Genomic DNA, 20958 nt, shown 5'->3' on the forward strand with positions numbered 1-20958 from the left:
CAGGGTCCCAATGTTGGCACCACAGTCCTGTGTCAACATATGCAGCGTCACCATAAAGCGGCCTGGGATTACCGTGGCTTCAATGTGGTTGTCCAGCCTGCTGCATCACCCAGTGGCACGCCACTCCTTGTTTCAGCCAGCCAAGGCTCCACCACCTCAGCAGAAGGGAGCTGTGTGTCATACCCATCTTATGTCGCTCCAGATGCTCCTGCTCCTCCCACTTCGAGTCATTCATTCTTCCAGCAATCCATCAGCAAAGCCATGTCCAAGAGAGAACAGTATGCACCCATTTAACAATTGGCGCAGAAGCTGAATGTGCTCCTGTCCAAGTTGCTGGTGCTGCAGTCCCTCCCTTTTTAAGTGGTGGACTCTGCACCTTTCAGAGAACTGATGGCTTGTGCCGAGCCGAGGTGGAGAGTGCCAAGCTGTCATTTCTTTCCGAAGAAGACAGTACCAGCCCTGCACAATTTTGTGGAACAGAAGGTGGGCCAGTCCTTGAGCCTGTCGGTGTGTACCAAAGTGCATGGCAGCATCGAAGTGTGGAGCTGTAACTACGGTCAGGGACAATACATGTCCTTTACAGCCCACTCGGTGAATGTGGTTCCTGCACAGCCACAACATCAACAACTTGAACAGGTCATGCCGCTTCTGGCTCCATGCTCCCAGGCCATTGGTCTTGTGACAGTGTGCGACTCCGCCTCCACATCCTCAACCGTGTTCTCAGCCTCCACTGCATGGACAAGTCTCAGTGCCCCTCCAGCATACCATGTGTGCAGGGCACGGCGGTATCACGCTGCTCTTCACATGGTTTGCTATGGCAAACGGAGTCACACGGGAGGAACTGCTCAAAGTAATTCATCAAGAAATCTAATCATGGCTTACTCCACGAATACTGGAAATGAGAACCATGGTGACCTACTATGGGAAGAACATCTTGTCTGTGCTGCGACAAGGAAGCCTGAGACATGCATCCTGCATGGCACACGTGTTAAATCTGGTTGTTAAGCGGTTCCTGAAGTGTTCCCCCCATCTTTAAGACATTCTAACAAAGGGAAGGAAACTTTATATGCACTTTAGCCACTCATACACCGTAAAGGACACCCTCCTTGAGCTGCAGCGTCAGAACGGTATCCCCCAACATAGTCTGATTTGCGACGTTTCCACACGATGGCTGGTCAGGGCATTGGGGATGTGTCGTCTACATCTCACGGTCACATGAGCCCTGTGGGGGCTGAACTGGAGGAGGAGGGGGAAGGCACAGTGGAGCACAGTTTAAGTTTCACGACATGGGCGTTTTTTCTAGTCATCTGACAGGAGAGGAGGAGCAGGAGCAGCTAGAGGGTTATGAGGAAGGCGAGACACAGGCCCCAGACACACCGTGGCAGTATGCAGTGGAGATGGAGGCAGGGAGTCCCTCCGAGTCACTTGCACAAATGGTATGATGCATCCTCACTTGCTTGCGTAGCGACTGCAGAATTATCACCATTCGGCATTTCACAAATATGGATAGTGCAAAACATGTTTAAGGTGCTGATCCCCAGTTACAGACATTCCTTGCCATCAGACCACAAGTAAGTATTGAGGACATGCATTAGCTAAAACTTAACGTTTCTTAGGATAAAATATATGTACTAAAAGATATTTTTTAAATCAAACAAAAGGAAAGGTGTGCCACCTACACCACCAAGTATTGATCTGATGCAAAGACCTCTAAAAGGTGGAAGGGAACAACATCAATACTTGGTGGTGTAGGTGGCACATGGTTTTTTTTGCACACCTTTCCTTGGGTTTGATTTAAAAAAAGATTTTGGGGCCATATATTTTATCCTAAGCATATCATTAAAAGTTAAGTTTTACGTAATGCATATCCTCAATACTTACTTGTGCACACTAACACTTTTAAAAAAAGAGACCGTTTTCTTCTGCCTACCTGCCTCAGCTACTATTCTGACCCTGCCACCCGCCTGATGCCACACATCTGATGCCAAGTTCTCCTTTTTTTACCCACCTTCGTCACCGGATACTGGTATTGCCACCCACTGCACCACTCTGTCCCCGACCCACTTTCAGGACTCCTGATGCTGCTGCTACCACCTCCAGGCTGTCTCATTCTGCCACCATATGTTCTCCTCATGCTGATGCCAGCTCCAAGCTGTGTCATTCAGCCACTATATGGTCTCCTCATGCTGTCCCCACCTCCACGCTGTGTCATTCAGCCACTATATGGTCTCCTCATGCTGCCGCAAACTCCAGGTTGTGTCATTCAGCAACTATATGTTCTCCTCATGCTGCCGCCACCTCCAGTCTGTGTCATTCAGCCACTATATGTTATCCTCATGCTGCTGCCACCTCCAGGCTGTGTCATTTAGCTGCTGCCACCACCTCCAGGCTGTGTCATTGTGCCACCATAGGGTCTCCTTATGCTGTTGGCACCTTAGATTAAACTTGAAATTTTTTCATGTATCTAAAATCTTCAATTTCAATTTTACAAAATATCTTTAATATTTTCTATTGTGAAGCCCTATGGTCTCGTCGGTCTTCTGCCACCTCTAGGCTCTGTCATTGTGCCGGCATGTGACTCCTTGTTATACTGGGTTTTTTGGTCATACAGTATTATTTCAAAGTAAACTTCGGGACATTAAACTTGGGAATCTAATATAAATCTTACATTTAAAAAAATCGATTTCATCTTTTCAAGACTGAGGCCCTATGGTAGTCAACGTCATATATTACCTGTGGAATTATCACAAGAATCCAATGAAACAGCTTGGAGCGATAACAAAGAACCATGACTGATTAAATGAAACATTCACACTTTCACAGTCAGGGGGGCTGGAACCGGTGGTATATCGCCTAGCGGAAGACAGTCAGCTCGATGCTTCCCAGAATGGGTACTTCAAATTAAATTAAATTAAAATTACATAAAAATCTCTTTAGCCTCTTCCATTTTTCCGCCATATGGTCTCCCTGCTGCCACATCCAGACGCTCTGCGTCAGTGATTCTAAAAGTGATGCCTGTAATCTGCATGTCATACTAGATAACAGTGTTATTTCACTAACACAGCACACTCCCTATGCATGTTAGGACAAGGCAAAGTGTTCTACACCCCTATTGAGGCTATATGGTCTCCTCCTGCTTCTGCCACTTCCATGCTGTGTCATTCAGCCACTATATGTTCTTCTCCTGCTGCGGCCACCTCCAAGCTGTGCCATTTAGCCACTGTATGTTCTCCTCATGCTGCCGCAAACTCCAGGCTGTGTCATTCAGCCACTATATGCTGCCGCCAACTCCGGTCTGTGTCATTCAGCCACTATGTGGTCTCCTCATGCTGCAGCCACCTCCACGCTGTGTCATTCAGCCACTATATGGTCTCCTCATACTGATGCCACCTCCAGGCTCTGTCATTGTGCCATTCTGCGACAGTGATTCTAATAGCGACGCCTCTGATCTGCATGTCATACTGAATAACAGTATTATTTCACTAACCAAGCACACACCCTATGCATGTTACAGCAAGGTGTAGTGTTCTACACCCCTATTGAGGCTCTCTGTAGGCAGATATAACCATTTTTCATAGCGATTCGGCGAATCGGCCGAATCTAATATTTAAAAAATTCGCTCATCTCTTTAATATAATGGATAGCATGTTGTCTTGTATAGAATAGTAACTAAAAGTAGCAGTAATCCAGGTCTATTGGCTAATTCCTAAGCTCCACACAAAAACTGTAAATGGCATTGTCTGTAGAACCCTGTAAGTAAGTCTTTTAGGACACTGAATCCACTAGTGATGGATATGTTTCAAGAGTGGGGTGCGAAGAATCACCATGCTTCCTTCGCTAAAGACAGATGGCCAATACTGTGGGGAAAGTATTTGAACTCTGTGTATCTTATGTCCCATAGTAAAAGGGACCATAATAATTATTTTCACCTGATTTTCTTTCTACCCTTCATTTGCCGTCATTGGGCTGTTTAAAACACTGTCGACTATGAACTGGAAACATTCCTAACTTCTATATTTTATACAGTAGTTAGCTACAAGACTTCATATTTATGTATAAGTTATGAAAGATCCATTTTACAGGTTGTAGCTTTTACCTCATTACGCTATGCATGAACAACTGTGATAACAAAAAATGCATTTATTTTAATGTCATCAAATTTTTGCTGCACCAAGCTTTTTCTCTGGTCCACTTCAATTACCTACCATGATTAATCATAGATCTAGGAAATGTAGAATATTTAGTATTTTAGATCCCTCAATCATTCAGCATTCTAAAAAAATTATTGAGAAATAATACACAATCTTGTTGAAACTACGTGTAACATAGAAAGCCCGGGGGGCAGCATTAAAATCATGATGGGTTTGGACTGTCATCACATTCCACAACTAAAAACAAAAAAAGGTCAGGATCACATTTTTCTTGGCTCTACTCTCCCAGCAAGTCATATTATATTCTGCCAGTTGAAAAAAAGCTCTTTGAATGTTATACAGTTATATAAATGTAGGACACTAGCCGTGGTAGACCGCAAAGGCCAAGCTATTTATCTAGCACGAGGCTGGTTTGGCAACGCTTACGTCTGTGCTTTGGAGTAGAGCTGTACTGATTCCTATGCTGCTCTTAGTCACACAACAAGATCAGCTCTAGACAGATGTAATGTACTGTATCGAAGTGCTGAAATTACAGCAGATGCTGAGGCATGGCAGTAACATTCCCTCTAAGGTCTGGGAGATACAGTTCTCCAAGACTTAGGCAGCTGAACAACATTCTTGTTTTAAGACTAAGGCTCTGTTCATATCTAGTTATGTAAACATGTCCGATTTCCGTACATTCTATATACATAGCCAACGACCCCCTATTTACCAAACTGACTATTAAAAAGTGTCATTTTGGATGGTATACTCTTTGCTATATGTTAAGCCACTACAAACATATTTTTAATAGTGTGGCCAATAGGCCACATATGCCACTGTATGTCTAAACATTGGCATACTGTACATCCAAGCCTTCTATTGGTGGCATATGCCAGGAAATTTTCCTGGCATATTATTTTGATGTAAGGGTCTGATATGATGTGAACAGGGCCTTAGACGGACAGAAGGTTATATGCTTACACAGAAAAATGAATGATCACAGAATATATTCAAGGAATCCTCTGTTTTGTAAAGTCCCAATTATTTATTTATGGCCTTGAAAAAAAAGCTGATTACATAGTGTACCCCTCTTAGACCTGGATACCTGGGTGAATGTGTTTTAATTTTTTTTTTTTGCAGCATCACCACAAGAAAAGAAACACAGAAAGAAGTATATACAGAGCACTCACCACGTCTTGGATAGATGAATTTCAAACTTCTTTATTCATCGAAGTGTCAGACATAAAGCGAGGAGGCAGAGGATGGAAAGATGGTGGGGGAGTGCAAACAGCCAGGCCACCAGGGCTCAAGTCCTGCAGGAATGTGTGGGAACTGAGTTCCTGCACTTTTTTCACAGCAGGAACACCATTCCCATTAGCAGGAGTCCTGCAGGATCCGCCCTTATGGAAGAGTTCCCACACTGTTTTTTTCCAGACTTGACCCCTGCGGGCCACGTTCTGTATCGTGCCTCCTGGCGCTTCGTCAGGCCCCTTCAGGGGCCTGACGAAGCGCCAGGAGGCGCTATATGGACCGTGGCCTGGCTGTTTGCCCTCCCCTCCCCAGGAGCGCCAGGAGGCGCTATACGGACCCCAGGAGGCGCTATACGGACCGTGGCCTGGCTGTTTGCCCTCCCCAGGAGGCGCGATACGGACCGTGGCCTGGCTGTTTGCCCTCCCCTCCCCAGGAGGCGCGATACGGACCGTGGTCTGGCTGTTTGCCCTCCCCAGGAAGAGCGATACGGACAGTGGCCTGGCTGTTTGCCCTCCACTCCCCAGGAGGCGCTATATGGACCGTGGCCTGGCTGTTTGCCCTCCCCCACCATCTTTCCGTCCTCTGTCTCCCTGCCATATGTCTGACACTTCCATGAATAAAGAAGTTTGAAATACATCGGTCCAAGACCTGGTGAGTGCTCCGTTTATACTTCTTTCTGTGTTTCCTATCTGAGTTTATTGTATGCTGATGTACATAGTAGCACCACCGGGATGACAGCTATATTCCTGCACTTGTCCTAGAAGAAATGCTCCTGTATTGAGCGTATATGTGAGATTGATGTTCCTCAGAAGTGGATTTTGTGCTGTTTTTTTTTTGTGTGGTAATCACCACAAGAAAATATGCAGCAGATCCTGTACATGTGAACGGACCCTAAGAATGGTAAGATGTAGGGGTGAATGTCCATCATCCTGCTGGAAGTTTTAGAAGCACAATTCTAATATTACACAAGTGGTCTATGTCCAATATGGCACTGCCAAAAACATGAACTTTTTTTGCCTTAAGATACAAAGCTAATGTGTACTGTATATTAACAATCTAATGGATAGAATGGGTGGATGTAGGGATAGATTGCCTGATGAAAAGATAGATTTTAATTTCAGCATATTTAATGCATTGTTTTTTCTTTATTCAAGAGTCATACAAAACACTGGATCAGAAATGAGAGGAACGAGTAAATTTGGTAAAAATTATATGTCTATTTGAAAGTTAAATGAAACTTCACTTTCCGCAAGGTGTTTTGCAGGAATTGAGTAAAAACGCAGGATCATTATACAGTGTATGTCAAGTGACCAACTCAGAGGAGGCAGCCATATTTTCTCTGTTCTTACTTTGACCTCCATTTTCACCCCCTGTCCTCCTTCCTAGTCAACACAGCTGTGTTGACTCATAGATGGCCACATCCAAATAGAAGTCTGTAATAAAGACCTTTATCTGCAACTTTTAAGCTTTTGGTATTGTAGTAATAGTGAACAATGAGAGGTCATTGCTCGGACAGTCAAATATAAGTTAATATGAGACGTGTGTCTGATAAAACGGCATTCTGCGAATGTGCAAACAGAAAGGAGTGGAAAGTTTTGCAGGCAAAAATATTAAAAACACTATTTATAAAACTCACAAACAAAAATTGATGTATGAAATAGATCCTCCCCAAACTGGGAATATAGAGGCAATTCATTTATCTTATTTGGAAAACAAGGGTATCGTATTCAGGATGTTCTTCAGAGAAGGGAGTAAACACAAGACCTTTTCTCTCTAGATCACCAACCATGCTGATGTATTACATGAATGTCCTATTGCTTTCAATAGGTACCATGTGATGATAGATTTTTTTAGGTTTGATGCTATAGGGATATTGAACAAATTATGCTGAGTTTTGTTCTGATCAACTTATTTTGGTGGACTCTTCTGGCAAAGAAACAGACAGTATAAATAGGCAACCCCATAAACAGCTACTTTTAAGTATGAAGACATCCAAAACTACGAATTTACAATGTAAGTACTGTCCGAAGGAAGCTTCCCAGTGACATCCAGGTCTACTCTAACCCAGTGATCTCAATTACAAAATAAAGGCAATAAACTGGTCATGGTCACAAGAGTTTGATCAAGAGCGGTCACGCCTTCTTGAGCCATTACATGCTGCTTGACTATTGCATGACTATCATGGCAGCATTCACCATATAATTCTATAGTAACACATCATTGACAGGACTTAGTGGTACAGTGACATCTAGTCCTAACTGCATACATGTAAGAACAAGTTACTGCAATAAATTAGTGTAAATATACACTAGTTAGCCATAACATTTTAACATTGATGCTCTTGTGACAGTGGCACCTGTCAAGAGGTTAGATGTATTAGGCAGCAAGTAAACATCGTGTCTGTGAAGCGGTTGTGTTGAATGCAGGAAAAATAGGCAAGTGTAAGGATCTGAATGACTAGGATGACTGGGTGAGGGCATCTCCAAAATAGCAGGTCTTGTGGGATGTTACCGGTATGCTTAGGTAAGTACCTAAGGAAAGTGTTCTAAGGAAGGGCAACCAGTGAACTAGCTGGAGTCATGGTGCACAGTGGCTCATTGATGCCCATGAGGAGCAAAAGGTGTCAGTTGACTGTGTACATGGCTACAGAGATGCAGACTGGTTAGGGAAGCTAACCAATAGAATTGGAAAATGCAGCAATGACAGAAGATGGCAGGTTTATTGATTCATATTTTCTTTTATATATGCAATGAAGAAATGATTGGATAGCACTCACCAAGGTCGTGATTACTTATCATTTATTCACAAAGCATGAAAGGCAGAGGTGCGGTGTCAAGCAGGTATGCTGGCAGGGACGCCAGCGGCGTCCCTGCCAGCATACCTGCTTGACACCGCACCTCTGCTTTTCATGCTTTGTGAATAAAGGATAAGAAATCACTACCTTGGTGAGTGCCATCCAATCATTTCTTCATTGCATATTTTAAGTTACACTTTTGCTCTACCGATTGAGCACCACCTACAGTCGAAGTTGTTCACCTGTCCAACACTTGCACCCTTCCGGACTATCAGCAGTGCTGGTCTATATCTCACCATATTGCAATATTTTCTTTTATATCACATGGACAATTGGCTGCATGTGCATCGCTTACTGGAGGGTAAAGATAACACCAGGATGTGCTATGCCAAGAAAACAAGCTGGTGGAGGCAGTGTGATGTTCTAGGTAATGTTCTGCTGGGTCCTGGCATTTATGTGGATTTTAGCACTAGAAAGAATGATGATGGACAGCTGCCAACTGAAAGGGGAAGGCGCAGGGCTGTAATAGGGAAAGAAAGGAGTGGACACTTGCAGTGACTGGTTTGCTCTATGTGCACTACTGCAAAAATAGGTTTGCTCTCGGATGCTGAGCTTGAAATCACTACTGGTTTAAACCATTATATAGCACTGTAGTTAGGCTGGGTTCACATATGTCAGGCGTCCACCTTAGCTAACCATGCCTAAAACTTGTTGCCGCTTATGCCACAACGGATGACAGCGTGCATCAATTGTTTAGGATCTGGTATCCATTATTTCTGAGCAAGATGTGTTTCCTTTTCTGGTGACTGTGCAGAGCATCTGACCATCCAGCATTCAAATTGAGATGCCAGATGACTGTGAACTGTCCTATTCAAATGAACAGGATCAGTTCTATCATCTGTTTCCATCTAGACGTTTTCTACAGCTCCGGAGGAAATGCTGATGGATGCCTACCACTTATAAACTAGATCAATATACCTCTAAAATATCATTATGTACTTAATATTTTCCATATTTTAAATTCTTAAGATTCTTTTGCATCACAGTAAGTGTGATTCTTCTTTTGCTTCAGTAAGTGACGCAGGTTGTAGACTGCTGTCCAGTAAGACATAAATAAGCTAACACATTGTACATTGTTATTTTCTGAAGAAAGTTTCTACAGAATGTTCTAATCCTGCTGAGATTACTGGGATAAACAGAAATTCTACTTACGTTGGCTGATCTGATGCTGTTCTAGTCTCCTCTAGTTCCTGTGCTTGTTTTAGCCACGGATGCTTGGCTTCCACAGGGAACTTTTCTAGCAGACAAATAGAATGCAACACTTAAATGCAGCAGCATACAAGTCCCATATAGACCAAATTGGAGAAAATTATGAACATATTTAATAAAAAATGAAATTGCTGTATTACCTCTGGGCTTATAACATGGTACTGGTACAATGCATTCCTCCTTTATATGTGGCTTCAGCTGAGGGTTACAGCCTCCAGTGTGTTGTCCACGGTGATCATTACATAATACTACCCTATAGCGCAAGCCTCTTCCGCATGTCACAGTGCACTGTATAAATACAGAAAAAACAAACCATTGTCATACAGACTTTGGATGCGTCTACTGTATACTATGGTTTTCTATGCATGAATGTGAATCTGAATGTGATAAGGACAGTTTTTAAAAAGGAACCTGTCACTAGATTTTGGGGAACTAAACTTCTACCATGTGTTTATACTACTATGAAACAACATTCTCTTGTCAAAAGTGTCTGTATAAGCACATGTATGAAAATGACTTATAGTTCAGTCCACACTGCATGTAAATTACATGAGAATAATCATAAGGGTTATTCTTGCTTCATTGACAGGGTCATAAAACATCATTACAAGGCAGATCTAGTGGCATCCAATGCGTGCACAGTGATACCAAATGTGTTGCCCTTGGCTGTGCACTTAGCATGCGCCAGATACTTGAATGTCAGTCAAGCCAGGACTGCATGACTGCTCAGGAGGCTGGAACCGCCCACATGACTCTTCTCATGTAATTAACATACAATTCTGACTGCATTATAAGTCATTTTATACATAATGCTAATAGGGATACTTTTGACAAGAGATTGTTGTACCCCAGAAGTAATTTAAATACTACATGCACTATATTAATAGTTATTTTAAAATGCTATGCAAAGACAGACACTTGATAAGGGCATGTATAGAAATGAATTTTCCATCAGTTAAAGGACATGGGGGGAGATTTATCAAAGCCTGTGCAAAGGAAAAGTTGCCCAGTTGCCCATAGCAACCAATCAGATCACTTCTTTCATTTTGCAGAGGCCTTGTTGAAAATGAAAGAAGCGAGCTGATTGGTTGCTATGGGCAACTGGGCAACTTTCCCTCTGGACAGGTTTTGATAAATCTCCCCCATGGTGTTGTAAACAACATCAATGCAGAATATAAACTCGTCCTACAGAACTGACAAGAAGATGAAATAGTCACATCCCCATCACAAACAGTAGCATAGCGCCTGCATCATACCCAAGTACCAGCTAAGATACGCTAAAATACAAAATGGGGACCTTTGTTCTCATATCCATTGGAGACATTTTAGGTGAAACAAATCATGTATTTTTTGTATTTCTGAGGCGAGATTATTTATTTTTGTATTTTTGTATTTCCTATAACGTATTGCATTAAAACATTATGAAATTCACATTTTTTTTTATTTCTCTGTCCATTTTTCCTTGATAGAATTTTTATTATGATTTAAACTGTAAGTACATTTTACCTGTGACCATTCCATAGCCATCCACTTAGGACAATCAAAGAGGTTGCACGTCTGCATGACGGCTGGCTTGGGAGCATACATGCACTTCCATTCCTCTACCTGAAGTATCTCTCCATGCATGGTTTCCTCTACACATACAATGCTACGTCTTTGAATGCCCCCTCCACAGGAAACTGAGCATGCCGTCCATGGATTATGTTCCCACCTAAAATATATAGTTTAAATACAACAAAATAATACTGTATACTAGCAAAATAAAGGATTTGGCAACTAATTTATATAACCAACATCATTTTATGATGGTGTGTTGTTCCCTGTTGCTGTTTAGAATGGTTATCTGGCTTTACAGAGGTTGTCCGGATCCTATATATTGCTGGAGGTGGCATGAAAAAAAAAACAACACATACTCACCTACCTTGGTTCCCCATGGCTCCTTCTGTAACATCTTCTGGTGCCTTGCAGCTCCTACTATTTCCTACTTGTGAGACAGAGTGCTTGCTGCAGTGACTGCCTGCTCAGACACTCACTGTCACCAAAAAGGAAACAGCGGCAGCTGTGGGGAACCAGGAGAGGTATAAATAAGAGCCCTGGGGGACTGAGGTAGGCGAATATGAGTTATAAATGCACTTTTATAGTATCCATATAATGCCTGTAATACAGATATATACACACATATATATTGTTCCTCAATTGTAGGCCAGTAATGTTAGATGTGCAACACCTTGGTTTCATTATCTCACTTGTTCTTATTGGTCTAAAGTGGCCAATTTGGAAATCATACATCAAAATACAGTATAACTGCATATGGACAATGAATTTAACTATAATAAATAATAATATAATAAATTATGAGAATGGGAATATGTCAGCTGATATATCAGCTCAGGGATGCAGACATCTGAAGAAAGCTGATAGGGAGATAAAACAAATTATACCTGTCTTTTAGCTAATGATTGTTTGCAAAGTTATAAAATCATGCTTTTCTTCCAAGCTCAAGTGTCATAAAGGTGGTGCTGAGCTCCTCCCTCACACTACTCCCTGCCTTGCATTAGTAATGTACAGGGCTCATTTCTGGAACCCCAGCAGGGAGGGGTATGGAGAGAGGAGGTGTGCACAGTGAAGCTCAGCACACCCTCTAAGACACTTAGACTTGGAAGAAAACAGGATATTATAATTTGGTAAATAACCTAAGCTAAGATTAGATGTCTGCAGCTCTGAGCATTATATAGAGCTGACAGATTCCCTACAAATACTGATAAATCACTGAGCATCATGTCCTATGAAAATGTTTCAAGTTGACTTAAAGGCAAAATAAATCGTACATAATGGTATGTAGTACAAAAGTAAAATGTTAAAGGTTTAAAAAAATGTTTCTGGATTGAAGAAACTGTAATATTTCTATAACTACATACCTTGGCAGGGGCTGGAAATGGTCATAGGGCATTATTTCTTTAAATCCATCACTGTAAACACATAACAGAAGCATACTTTGAGTTTTCTCTTCTATAGAAAATAAGTAATCTCCCCATTGTGTGCCACAACAGCCAATATCATTATCACTGCTACATACGGTATGTAACAAGATGATTATGTATGATACATTGCTAAGTATTAACCCTCAATGCCGTTCAACATTAGATAAGCATCTACACCTTTATGGAATGCTGTCATACCATCTGCTTAAGATATTTCATAGTTTGATTTCTCTACCTTTAATATAGATTTTAACCAAATCCATTCAGAAGCAAAAGCAGCCATATCCAAATATGCTAACAGACTAAGCCAAAATATTACCCGTAACATGTTTTCATATCAGCCTTGTGTGGGAAGCATTTTTCTTTGATCTTATCACATCCTGTGACAATTTTGTCTTTGATGTCTACATAAAGATATTATTGTGTTTTTGTTTCTTATGAACATGCTTTTTGCCCACGTTTTAACACTGAGTCAAGCTTTTGAAGCTGTCAGCATTTTCAAGTCTCTCCTGGAATCAGAGCTGGCGCCACAAATTTAGACCTCTGCCAATACGATCACTGTATTTTTTTTTTTGACTTGCTGCTGGCAGTGCTATATTGTTTTGTTGGTATCACAGCTTCAACCTTTTATACATATTGCAACTCTATTCATGAATTTAAAGGTACATTCAGAAGAGAATCTAAAGTAGTGCAAGAAATAGGGGATGACCCAGACCTCAGCACAGGTTGTGATAGCAGAGTGGCTGTTTGGGTGAATCCGTTTTACTTGATTTTGTTATTTATTATGTTTTTTTGTTTGTTTTTTTAATCTGGCACCAATTCCACAGTGCTGCAAATACAATATTATCTTACCTTCTTTCACAATCAGATTTTTCCAACACACACACACACACACTATTATTCTAGTTCCTTATAAACAATGCACAGAAACTTCCAATTGGTAATGATAAGATGTACAGTTCTCAAAATACTCATAGTTGTTACGCCGAGCGCTCCGGGTTCCCGCTCCTCCCCGGAGCGCTCGCTTCACCTCCTCCGCTGCAGCGCCCCGGTCACGTCCTCTGACCCGGGGCGCTGCGATCCTGCTGCTAGCCGGGATGCGATTCGCGATGCGGGTAGCGCCCGCTCGCGATGCGCACCCCGGCTCTCCTACCTGACTCGCTCCCCGTCTGTTCTGTCCCGGCGCGCGCGGCCCCGCTCCCTAGGGCGCGCGCGCGCCGGGTCTCTGCGATTTAAAGGGCCACTGCGCCGCTGATTGGCGCAGTGGTTCCAATTAGAGTTATCACCTGTGCACTCCCTATATTACCTCACTTCCCTTGCACTCCCTTGCCGGATCTTGTTGCCTTAGTGCCAGTGAAAGCGTTCCTTGTGTGTCCCTTGCCAGTGTTTCCAGACCTTCTGCCGTTGCCCCTGACTACGATCCTTGCTGCCTGCCCCGACCTTCTGCTACGTCCGACCTTGCTTCTGCCTACTCCCTTGTACCGCGCCTATCTTCAGCAGCCAGAGAGGTGAGCCGTTGCTAGTGGATACGACCTGGTCACTACCGCCGCAGCAAGACCATCCCGCTTTGCGGCGGGCTCTGGTGAAAACCAGTAGTGGCTTAGAACCGGTCCACTAGCACGGTCCACGCCAATCCCTCTCTGGCACAGAGGGTCCACTACCTGCCAGCCGGCATCGTGACAGTAGATCCGGCCATGGATCCCGCTGAAGTTCCTCTGCCAGTTGTCGCTGACCTCACCACGGTGGTCGCCCAGCAGTCACAACAGATTGCGCAACAAGGCCAACAGCTGTCTCAACTGACCGTTATGCTACAACAGTTGCTACCACAGCTTCAGCAGTCATCTCCTCCGCCAGCTCCTGCACCTCCTCCGCAGCGAGTGGCCGCTCCTGGGATACGCTTATCCTTGCCGGATAAGTTTGATGGGGACTCTAAGTTTTGCCGTGGCTTCCTTTCCCAATGTTCCCTGCATCTGGAGATGATGTCGGACCTGTTTCCCACTGAAAGGTCTAAGGTGGCTTTCGTAGTCAGTCTTCTGTCCGGAAAAGCCCTGTCATGGGCCACACCGCTCTGGGACCGCAATGACCCCGTCACTGCCTCAGTACACTCCTTCTTCTCGGAAATCCGAAGTGTCTTTGAGGAACCTGCCCGAGCCTCTTCTGCTGAGACTGCCCTGTTGAACCTGGTCCAGGGTAATTCTTCCGTTGGCGAGTATGCCGTACAATTCCGTACACTTGCTTCAGAATTGTCCTGGAATAATGAGGCCCTCTGCGCGACCTTCAAAAAAGGCCTATCCAGCAACATTAAAGATGTTCTGGCCGCACGAGAAATTCCTGCTAATCTACATGAACTTATTCACCTAGCCACTCGCATTGACATGCGTTTTTCTGAAAGGCGTCAGGAACTCCGCCAAGATATGGACTCTGTTCGCACGAGGCGTTTCGTCTCCTCGGCTCCTCTCTCCTCTGGTCCCCTGCAATCTGTTCCTGTGCCTCCCGCCGTGGAGGCTATGCAGGTCGACCGGTCTCGCCTGACACCTCAAGAGAGGACACGACGCCGTATGGAGAACCTCTGCCTGTACTGTGCTAGTACCGAACACTTCCTGAGGGATTGTCCTATCCGTCCTCCCCGCCTGGAAAGACGTACGCTGACTCCGCACATAGGTGAGACAGTCCTTGATGTCTACTCGGCTTCTCCACGTCTTACTGTGCCTGTGCGGATGTCTGCTTCTGCCTTCTCCTTCTCTACAGTGGCCTTCTTGGACTCTGGTTCTGCAGGAAATTTTATTTTGGCCTCTCTCGTCAACAGGTTCAACATCCCAGTGACCAGTCTCGCCAGACCCCTCTACATCAATTGTGTAAATAATGAAAGATTGGACTGTACCATACGTTTCCGCACGGAGCCCCTTCTTATGAGCATCGGATCTCATCATGAGAGGATTGAACTTTTGGTCCTCCCCAATTGCACCTCGGAGATTCTCCTTGGACTTCCCTGGCTTCAACTTCATTCCCCAACCCTGGATTGGTCCTCTGGGGAGATCAAGAGTTGGGGGTCCTCTTGTTCCAAGAACTGTCTAAAACCGGTTCCCAGTAACCCTTGCCGTAACTCTGTGGTTCCTCCAGTAACCGGTCTCCCCAAGGCCTATATGGACTTCGCGGATGTTTTCTGCAAAAAACAAGCTGAGACTCTACCTCCTCACAGGCCTTATGATTGCCCTATCGACCTCCTCCCGGGTACTACTCCACCCCGGGGCAGAATTTATCCTCTCTCTGCCCCAGAGACTCTTGCCATGTCCGAATACGTCCAGGAGAATCTAAAAAGGGGCTTTATCCGTAAATCCTCCTCTCCTGCCGGAGCCGGATTTTTCTTTGTCTCCAAAAAAGATGGCTCCCTACGTCCTTGCATTGACTACCGCGGTCTTAATAAAATCACGGTTAAGAACCGCTACCCCTTACCCCTCATCTCTGAACTCTTTGATCGCCTCCAAGGTGCCCACATCTTCACTAAATTGGACTTAAGAGGCGCCTATAACCTCATCCGCATCAGAGAGGGGGACGAGTGGAAAACGGCATTTAACACCAGAGATGGACACTTTGAGTATCTGGTCATGCCCTTTGGACTGTGCAATGCCCCTGCCGTCTTCCAAGACTTTGTCAATGAAATTTTTCGTGATCTATTATACTCCTGTGTTGTGGTATATCTGGACGATATCCTAATTTTTTCTGCCAATCTAGAGGAACACCGCCGGCATGTCCGTATGGTTCTTCAGAGACTTCGTGACAACCAACTCTATGCCAAAATTGAGAAATGTCTGTTTGAATGCCAATCTCTTCCTTTTCTAGGATATTTGGTCTCTGGCCAGGGACTACAGATGGATCCAGACAAACTCTCTGCCGTCTTAAATTGGCCACGCCCCCCCCTCCCTACCCCCTTGCCCTCTGGTCTGCCCGCTGTGGATGAAATTTCTCGTGACCTTTCCATTATATGGAGAGAGACCCAAAATTCTCTCTTACAGGCTTCTTCACGCATGAAGAGGTTCGCGGATAAGAAAAGAAGAGCTCCCCCCGTTTTTTCCCCTGGAGACAAGGTATGGCTCTCCGCTAAATATGTCCGCTTCCGTGTCCCTAGCTACAAGTTGGGACCACGCTATCTTGGTCCTTTCAAAATTCTGTGTCAAATTAATCCTGTCTCTTATAAACTTCTTCTTCCTCCTTCTCTTCGTATCCCTAATGCCTTTCACGTCTCTCTTCTCAAACCACTCATCCTCAACCGTTTTTCTCCCAAATCTGTTCCTCCCACTCCTGTTTCCGGCTCCTCGGACGTCTTCTCGGTCAAGGAGATTTTGGCTGCCAAAAAGGTCAGAGGAAAAAATTTTTTTTTAGTAGACTGGGAGGGTTGTGGTCCTGAAGAGAGATCCTGGGAACCTGAGGACAACATCCTTGACAAAAGTCTGCTCCTCAGGTTCTCAGGCTCCAAGAAGAGGGGGAGACCCAAGGGGGGGGGTACTGTTACGCCGAGCGCTCCGGGTTCCCGCTCCTCCCCGGAGCGCTCGCTTCACCTCCTCCGCTGCAGCGCCCCGGTCACGTCCTCTGACCCGGGGCGCTGCGATCCTGCTGCTAGCCGGGATGCGATTCGCGATGCGGGTAGCGCCCGCTCGCGATGCGCACCCCGGCTCTCCTACCTGACTCGCTCCCCGTCTGTTCTGTCCCGGCGCGCGCGGCCCCGCTCCCTAGGGCGCGCGCGCGCCGGGTCTCTGCGATTTAAAGGGCCACTGCGCCGCTGATTGGCGCAGTGGTTCCAATTAGAGTTATCACCTGTGCACTCCCTATATTACCTCACTTCCCTTGCACTCCCTTGCCGGATCTTGTTGCCTTAGTGCCAGTGAAAGCGTTCCTTGTGTGTCCCTTGCCAGTGTTTCCAGACCTTCTGCCGTTGCCCCTGACTACGATCCTTGCTGCCTGCCCCGACCTTCTGCTACGTCCGACCTTGCTTCTGCCTACTCCCTTGTACCGCGCCTATCTTCAGCAGCCAGAGAGGTGAGCCGTTGCTAGTGGATACGACCTGGTCACTACCGCCGCAGCAAGACCATCCCGCTTTGCGGCGGGCTCTGGTGAAAACCAGTAGTGGCTTAGAACCGGTCCACTAGCACGGTCCACGCCAATCCCTCTCTGGCACAGAGGGTCCACTACCTGCCAGCCGGCATCGTGACAATAGTAAACTAGATGTAAAATAACAAATAATGTTAAAGAAGATCTATGGAAACGTAACAGTGACGACCTATTCTTAGAATATACTACAAATGGTTTATTAATGGAGTCCACCTCTCAGCATAATAAAGAGCTTACAAGCATCATATCCTCCTTATTGTTTAGGCACAACTACTTGCCTGTACAGCTCACTATATATTGTATACTGAAAACATCCTTAGACCTTCAATAGGCATAGAGTATACTGTATATAGTGTATAGACATTAGAGAGGTGAGAAAGTACTAAGCAACATCAATGATAATACAAATTAGCGACGAAAAGCAGACCAAATACATGAGATACTTCAGACAGATTTCAATAGGCCTGACCCCTCTGTCCCCCAATATCCGCCATAAGGGGACATTTGGGAGCCATCTTATATGTGATATCTTCAACCACTCTTACTACATACTGTTTGGCTTCTGTTTAAGTGAATGGACATAAATAAATCTTCATTTGGTGTCTAACACTTTTCTTCATGTCATATAAAATTGGTTAAAGGGGTATTCTGGGCAAAAACATTTTACACCCTATCCAAAGGATAGGGGATAAGATGTCTGATCACGGGGGACCGCTTCTGAGACCCCCTGCGATCTCCCTGCAGCACCCGCATTCTATGCGGGTGCTGAATCTCCAGTTTTGGAAACCTCCGGGTTTCCGGGACTGAGGACTTGATGTCAAGCCACGCCCCCTCCATTCATGTCTATGGGAGGGGGCGTGACGGCAGTCACGCCCCCTCCCATAGACATGAATGGAGGGGGCGTGGCATGGCGTCACGTCCCCAGTCCCGGAAACCTGGAGGTTTCCGAAACTGGAGATTCAGCACCCGCATAGAATGCGGGTGCTGCAGGGAGATCGCGGGGGGTCCCAGCAGTGCCCCCCCATGATCAGACATTGTATCCCCTATCCTATGGATAGGGGATAAACATTTTTTGCCTGGAATACCACTTTAAAATATGTCATTATATGTACAAAAAAATACTACATGTATATTCCTAGGTGGGTATATAGTCATAGTATCTTGATAGGTATCAATATACAGATTTAATAACAGGATATACATTATTAATGGCACGGGATTATATTTGTTAAGATTTTGCTCTCAATCAACGTCTAGGAAATCCAAGGAGGTTTAAAAAGTTATATCATGTCTATATCCAAATTGCATTCTGTTCCTGTGCTAAGTCATTTATCATGGGATTCAGAGCTGAAACTACTTCTTAAGATCAGTAAATTAGGTGGAAGCTTAAAATATAGTTAAAAATTTTTTTAAGCAAATAGTCTTTCTTCATAAGTTTTCTTCAAGAGTTCCTCTGTTTTCTCTGCCTCTCCCATCTGATGCACACATCCTTCTGTGTACTGACAGGAAATGATGGATTCAGTAAAGTCACAAAATGGGTGGAGGATCTGACACATGACAGAGGGAACCCTTAGTCTTGGCTGCAAAAGATTGATGGGGCTTGAAGTTCTGTTCTGTTAGGGCCGCATTGACAAGGGATTTAGGGTTCTCCTCCTTGAGAGGAAACAGCAGTCAGTCTGGGCATCTGATTTCCCAAATAAAGCAAATTTCTGCAAAAATTCTAATGAATGGGATTATAATTTGGTTTGACTAAGCAGCCATGCGTGTTTCCCCGCAGACAATAATGTTCAGACAGGGGTGGTCTTACTTCAGAACTTTCATGTAAGAACTACTAATGCCTTGCACTTTCTCAAGCTTACCACATATGTGTCAGAAGGAAAGGCTGAGGTGCGTTTAGCATAGATTTAAAGAAATAGAGCAGGAAGTGGAAATATTCTGGAGTGTTTCCTCCACTGTTTTCGTGTCAGCCTCTACTTCCTCTCCAGGTTTTGGAATCCATTCATCGTGACAGGCAACATACCTCCAGATAGCATAGATTACATCTACTCAGCCACATCACAAACCCAATTTCTCAGCCTGTGTTTCACCAGACAATTTAGAGAAATTCCTGCACATGAATATAAATTGTTTTACCAACCTGGATGGACAGGGATCCATGTTACATTCTTTTAGTTTGGGTTTAGGCTTCTTGTTTTCTGGGTAGTAATGGCAATAATGATCAGGGACAGTCCGATTAAATCTGATGTCAATACATTCTGCAGAGTTCAGCTGATATCCTGGAAATGCAATACAGAACATGAGTTCCTTTTAACTAAGCAGTTCAATAGAAGGTAGCTACCTGGCACTGGTCAAAAAGCAAGCCTAGAATCACTGGCAGGTGTGTCCCGAAATTCAGCAGTTAATGCATAAAATAGCGTGGTGCTTCACGGATAAAGCGAAAAAGCTTCTATGATAAACCAAAACGGAAAAGAAAAGAACAGATCTGGAGCACTCACCCAGTTCTTGATTGCGGATACTTTATTGATGGATATCCAAAAGGCTGGAAAACTTAAAAAGTACATACAAGGGAGCAGGGGCACAGCTGTGCCTCTGCTCCCTTGTATGTACTTTTTAAGTTTTCAAGCCTTTTGGATATCCATCAATAAAGTATCCACAATCAAGAACTGGGTGAGTGCTCCAGATCTGTTCTTTTCTTTCAGTTGTGGTTTCCTTTTAACTAACTTGTTAAGTAAAGTTTTGCCTTTTATGACACTGCAGACACATTTATCAACAAATTCACACTGCAAACTACAGTAATTTACATATTAATGGGCAGTCAGAGTGGGGCCCCTATGTAGTCAAAAGACATTTTAACAAGCATATAACTGTGTTATCTGGTTGACCATGGACCTATGAAGCCTGGTTGGCCATGGCATCTTCTTAGGTTCGCCTATAGTCTAATTTAAATGGGCACTGTCCGAATCTAAAACTTTTTATATGTTGTACATTTTGGCAAAATATTAACCTTTCTAATATACTTTATGAAAATTTTTTTTAGCTCCTTTTTATATAAATAATGGCTTACAAAAAAGACCACTAGAGGTCCACATACCATCCAGAACATAATCCTGTCTGGCTGCAGCATCATCTTTGTCCCAGGTGAAGCACAGGCTGGGACAAATTCAAGTAAATAAAGACAGGACTAATACTCTTCTGTGCTCACTCTTGTTCTGTCAGAACGAGTGAGCAGCAGAACGAAGGGATTTTCGATTCAAATACAGAAGCTAGACACTTGTTAAGAATCTGCATGACCTAGTGAGTAACATATATAAGCATTACTTTTTTTCTGCGATATGACAGGTGCATTTTAAAGGGGTACCCCGGACCTAAGACATCTTAGCCCGGGGTCCGCTGCTGGGGACCCCCCGCAATCTCTCATGCAGCC

The 20958-nt window shown here is 44.2% G+C and overlaps 1 protein-coding gene across 5 annotated transcripts in view; it reads right to left on the reverse strand.

Annotated features, from left to right (window-relative positions):
• The window catches only part of ADAMTSL3 (ADAMTS like 3), a 516054-nt gene that overhangs the window by 133784 nt on the left and 361312 nt on the right, over positions 1-20958 (reverse strand). For 4 of the 5 annotated variants that reach the window (XM_056572133.1, XM_056572130.1, XM_056572132.1 and 1 more), the window contains exons 11-15: positions 19672-19810; positions 12366-12416; positions 10954-11158; positions 9588-9735; positions 9391-9475 (exon numbers count right to left, since the gene is read on the reverse strand). In XM_056572133.1, the coding sequence (XP_056428108.1) occupies positions 9391-9475; positions 9588-9735; positions 10954-11158; positions 12366-12416; positions 19672-19810 (628 nt within the window). Of the gene's footprint in view, positions 1-9386; positions 9476-9587; positions 9736-10953; positions 11159-12365; positions 12417-19671; positions 19811-20958 lie in introns of those variants that run through there. The other variant, XM_056572134.1, reaches the window with a different exon arrangement.

This window comes from Hyla sarda, chromosome 4, assembly GCF_029499605.1.
Source record: "Hyla sarda isolate aHylSar1 chromosome 4, aHylSar1.hap1, whole genome shotgun sequence".
Taxonomy (NCBI): domain Eukaryota; kingdom Metazoa; phylum Chordata; class Amphibia; order Anura; family Hylidae; genus Hyla; species Hyla sarda.